Here is a 4992-nt window from a genome sequence, read left to right as displayed (position 1 = left end):
TCATCAGCATTTTGCACCACTCCATCATCACATCAAGGTAAATGATAGGGTCGTACCCAACACAGAGTCCATTGGTTTCATTGATTATGCGTGTTATGGGGTTTTCATGAAACAGTCTCCGGGTTTCAATATTGTACTTGGGTGAGTTAAGGGAATGTACATGCGGATATGGAGATCCAGACTGGATTGTTCAGGTGCGTTGGCCCATAAATATGTTTGAAGTTGGGAATTGAAGGTATATTGTTGGGCAGAAAATGATGGTTTTGTGGTCAGAGTGGAGGATCCATTGCAGCTGGGAAAAGTTCCAACCCCCAAGTCCATGCTTCAACTCATGTATTAACAGTTGAACATCTAGGCGTAGGTTGGACCTTTAAATGAGGTGGTATTCTCCTGCTTTCAGTCCAAGGAAGTTACATATCTGGTCCATTGTCATCTATTGTCAGGCCTGAAACTAGTGTGGCAGTAACGGCAATCTGCACAACTTGGGGGGGCATTTGGGCAGCAATGTACCATATCTGTAGGAAGGTATTTTGGAAGCTATTGCCCCAAGTATCCAGTAAGTGGATCTCATCTATTCCTAATGCAGTTAGTTGTGGCCACAATCCTTTGTCATGCAGGAGCTCCTCAAAAAACTGTGACGACAGCTGTTTGAGTGACAGAAGGATTATTGAGGCTTGGTGGTGAGTTATATGCCATAAATTTTCTTGCTTTTTTGTTCAAGCTTCATGAAGGGTGTGGCTTAGTCTCTGTTGCTGACCTTATACAATACATGTGACTGTCAATATATGATACTAGTAGTCGGTATATGAAGACAACAATATTGGTAATAAAGTCTGCTCCAAATCTAAGGCCCTTTGTGGGAACCCCCCACTCAATGCCTTTCAGCCACAGAGTAGAGAGCTATTACAGCTCCGCAACAGCTTAGAAGCAGTTCCAACCAACCCCGCTTAGACATCACCCCACAATAAAATCAATCACTTCCCAATGTCCTGTGCAAAGCCTTGTGTACAGATAATCAGTAGCTTAATAGTATTGATCAATTGATGTACAGTAGTTACAAAAATCAAAGCCGTTTCCCATTAATCATGTCCCAAACACCCCAGCAAACACCTCGCTGAACAGCACAAACATCAAGCCAAAAGCTTGAGGGTGTGTTTGCAAGTATCTATGATGCTCGGTGATCTCTGGCCAACTTTTTGCATCATCTGTTTAAAACAAAGAATGAGAAAGGAGAGAAACTTGAAGGATCCAAGAGATACTCACACATGGTAGTGTCTCTGATCAATGGGTCATGCACAGGCTCACCCACATTGGTGGTGGTTCTTGAGCTGATATACCAACAAGCAAAGAGAATCTCCCTTTGGATGGATGACCCCCTGGTAAATCAAATCTACATACCAGGGAGTGTTAGCTTCAATCAAATTCAGCATGCAAGCCTTGCACTCACTGCCTGGACCCTTGAACTTGTTGTTCACCAGATCCATGCTGAGTTAAACAGGATGATCTCTGCAAAGGCAAGTCTACAAGTGTGGGCAGGCACTACCCATGAGGGACGTTGGACACAAGGTACCCAGGCCACATGGGATATTGAAAACAACTTCAGTTTTGCCAAGCTTGAAACCACCATACGGAAGCACGCACCTGTATTCTGGCACTTGATTTGCTCCTACTGCAACTCCGAACTTGTTTATGGAGACAACTATGTCCTGCGTACAAACCGGCCTTAAAATCTGGTAGGTGGACTTATCATATGGCTGGTCCATTTTGAATCAGCTCTACAGGGTGCCATTGATAGTATAATATCACTTACCTTTATACGTTCAAAAAGCGCCAGCTATGGTGCATTGTGTCGGACCTTGTACCTGTTTGCAGCTAAAGCCCATTGCTCAATTATTTGGGTTGAGAGCCAACTTGGACACTGCACTGTGTACAACACAGCATTTTGAGCCCTTGGGTCCATGGCCTTCCTATGAGAAGCTACAAAGCCCGGCTCAGGAAATTTTTTTAGTATAGTAGGGGACAACATACAGGTATTTGCACAAAGGAGAGACCATTGAATCGGCAGGAAAAGTTGAATGATCAAGGGCTTTGCTGGTACAGTAGTTTAGCTGGAAGACATTGAGCTGGAAGATGTTGACCCAGAAGCCTTTGATTTGGATGAGTTAATTAGGAGACAACAGCTGCTTGGCCGCAAGAAACTTATAGTCAAGGGATCACTTAAAGACATAGATACCAATCATCTGCAGAGAGTGATGGGCATTCACTTCCTGCAGGCCCTCATAAATTTTGTACCCACTATGTCAGTCTATCACTCGGAAATGAAGGAGGCCTATAAAACAATCTCACTAAAAAGGACATTGTCTGGCACTGGGGTTCCAAAGAACAAGAAGCTTTTAATAAGCTTAAACAGGCATTCACAACAGCGCCCATATTAGCATTTCCAGAATTAGACAAAGAGTTTCAGCTAGAAACCGACTCTTCTGATTTTGCTACTGGGGCTGTTCTATCACAAGGTTTGAACACAGCCACATACCACACATTTATTCACTACACCATAAAGGCTTACAAAATATACTATACATGTGTAATATATTAACCTTTTATGGACTTGTCATTTTTTGTACACATTGAATTGTCACAACTTATACTTGGATAAAGCATTACTATAAATATGTACTATAGTCTTAACAGCTATATAGGCTATTAGAGCTATAAGAGCCATTATAATGCCTTGGCCAGCTATATAACATTATACATGTGTGCTCAAACTTATAGTACTATAAGAGCTATAGTAGCATTTATAGTAATGCCTCTGCTATATAGCATAAATAGTATTGCCTCTGCTATATAGCCAAAGTGTTTTTCCTGATGCACCTGGGTGGCAAGTCAAAATATGACCTATGAAAAAATGCTAGTGGCATAGAGAACTTGAATGCGACACACCTGTGGGATGGCCTCCCGCCCTTGCAGTCTCCATCAGCAAATTAGAACCCTGCTCTTCCTGCTTCCATAAATGTGCCCATTGATATCTCCCTTTCCCTGCCTCATGCTTCCACATCCTTGCTGCCATCGCCTCTCATTGCTGCTCCTTCACAATGATCCATATCCAGCTTCTCACTGCCTCAGGTAGATATGGGATCACCACCTTCCCAGCACGTTGTGCCAAGGAGGACTAGTAGTCAACGCCATTTGGATGAGAGGTGTCCAAGTGTCACAGCACCAGCAGCATCAACAGTGTCAGCGCCATCAGCAACATGCCATAGCCTACAAAAAAAGCAACACCACCTTCTGTTACAATTGACATACCAGCACCTACTTACGCTTCACTTTTGTACTTTTCCTTTTCATTTTTCCAAGTCACATGACCAGTCATGTGACCATTTACTTTACTTTATATTTTCGGCTTTTCATAGTCACATGACCAGTCATGTGACACATCACCTGACCAGTGTCTAGGCTCACTATGTGACAGGTCACATGCTAGACATCGGACTTTAAACTTTATTTACAACTGTACAGTACCTCATGTATTTTAGTATATATACAGGAGCAATACATGGGGAAGGACTCAGCTAGTCCTCCTGTTGTCTAGCCCAACAAACTCACTGCAGCCTAAGGGGTAACCACTCCCTCTTCACTACCTTTATAGTGTGTTCCTGTGTGCGCCAGAGTAACTAACTCTTGGTTGTTACACCTTCGCACAAATGGTGGGGGATCTAATGAACCTGCCAAGTCCAAACAGCTGTGTCCGAGGGGGTGTGTCTCATTTGCATTGTTGAGGAGAGATTGTGGTGGTGTTTGGAGAAGATGAGCCAATCCTTGGCTCAACTCTGGCAAAAATGTCAATGCCATCATTGCAACTTTGGTGTCTACGCACTGGGACTCAGACATCCATAACCCCAGTGTTTGGATTGATAGTGTAAAGTTGGCAATAGAGGGGAGTGGGTATCTGGATGAGAGCTTGGGTTCCATAGTGCAGAGGTGTAGGGGTATTAATGGGAAGGACATTTGCGTCAACTTCCTGTTGATGATAAACTACATGCAGCTGGTGACAAAATGTCAGAGGTGAGTCATTTTGATATCCATTAGCATCCGATGAATTTGATCTAGTATGCTACACTTTCTCTAGCATTAAACTCTGTACCCAACAGTCTCTCAACGGTACTTACAATACAGAAGTTGCCCATCTCCCCATAAAGCCCAGCAAACAAACTTTTCAAGACTGGCATTCAATTGGCAGTAAATTTGCTGCAATCGCCGGAGGCGGGTCAGTCTATATACTGATTCTGCAACTCAGGGTAGTAGGAGAGGAGGGTCTTTAAGACTTCTTTCTCATAGATAATATTAGCCAAATTTGCAAAAGATGCTTTTTTGGAACAGATCTTGTGCCCAATTTCTTCAATAGTTCTTTCCACAGTAGCTTGAGAGTCAAGTCAAAGTGATCCATACCACTCAATGTGAACAGGAACATGGATCAACTGGAATATACACAATTAGAATCTTGAAATCTTCTCAGGATGTATTCCAACATAAATTCTTTCAAAATCAGCCAAGAATACTTTAATGAGCTGATGGAGATCAGTCAAGCCTTTGGTGCTCCTTGCTTTGATAGTCATGGAAAATTCAATTATAGCCATAAGATGGGAGAAGTTCTGAAGCACTGAGGAATTCATCCCTAGCTTAATGCCAATTGGTATTTTGTACCAGTATAACAGTGCCATCCACTCATAGACTTTATATTGACTTTGTCTTTTCAAGTGGGGATCTCAAACTGGGCCACAGAATGAGGGTGGCAGTGTTGACATTCCTGAATCAACTAGTTTACCAAACATTTCAGCCTTCTGTATGTTGAGGTGGATGAGTTCAGATTGTGAACTGTGGATTGTCCACAAATCCCATCTAAATGCAACAATATTTTCAAAAAACAGATGGAAAGGATCAATTGGGAAACATGAAGGGTGAATAAATGCTGTTGTTGCTGCTGCTAGAGGC

At 42.6% G+C, this 4992-nt stretch overlaps 1 protein-coding gene across 1 annotated transcript; it reads right to left on the bottom strand.

Annotated features, from left to right (window-relative positions):
* Positions 1-1083: 1083 nt before the first annotated feature.
* On the bottom strand, positions 1084-1763 carry SERLADRAFT_410102 (uncharacterized protein; the record flags this gene model as incomplete). Its single annotated transcript, XM_007321167.1, has 5 exons — positions 1084-1205; positions 1264-1277; positions 1306-1390; positions 1448-1485; positions 1642-1763. The coding sequence occupies 5 exons, from the start codon at positions 1761-1763 to the stop codon at positions 1084-1086; spliced, it is 381 nt and encodes a 126-aa protein (XP_007321229.1).
* Between the last annotated feature and the right edge of the window lie 3229 nt (positions 1764-4992).

This window comes from Serpula lacrymans, assembly GCF_000218685.1.
Source record: "Serpula lacrymans var. lacrymans S7.9 unplaced genomic scaffold SERLAscaffold_11, whole genome shotgun sequence".
Classification (NCBI taxonomy): domain Eukaryota; kingdom Fungi; phylum Basidiomycota; class Agaricomycetes; order Boletales; family Serpulaceae; genus Serpula; species Serpula lacrymans.
This window is presented reverse-complemented; position numbering and strand designations above follow the sequence as displayed.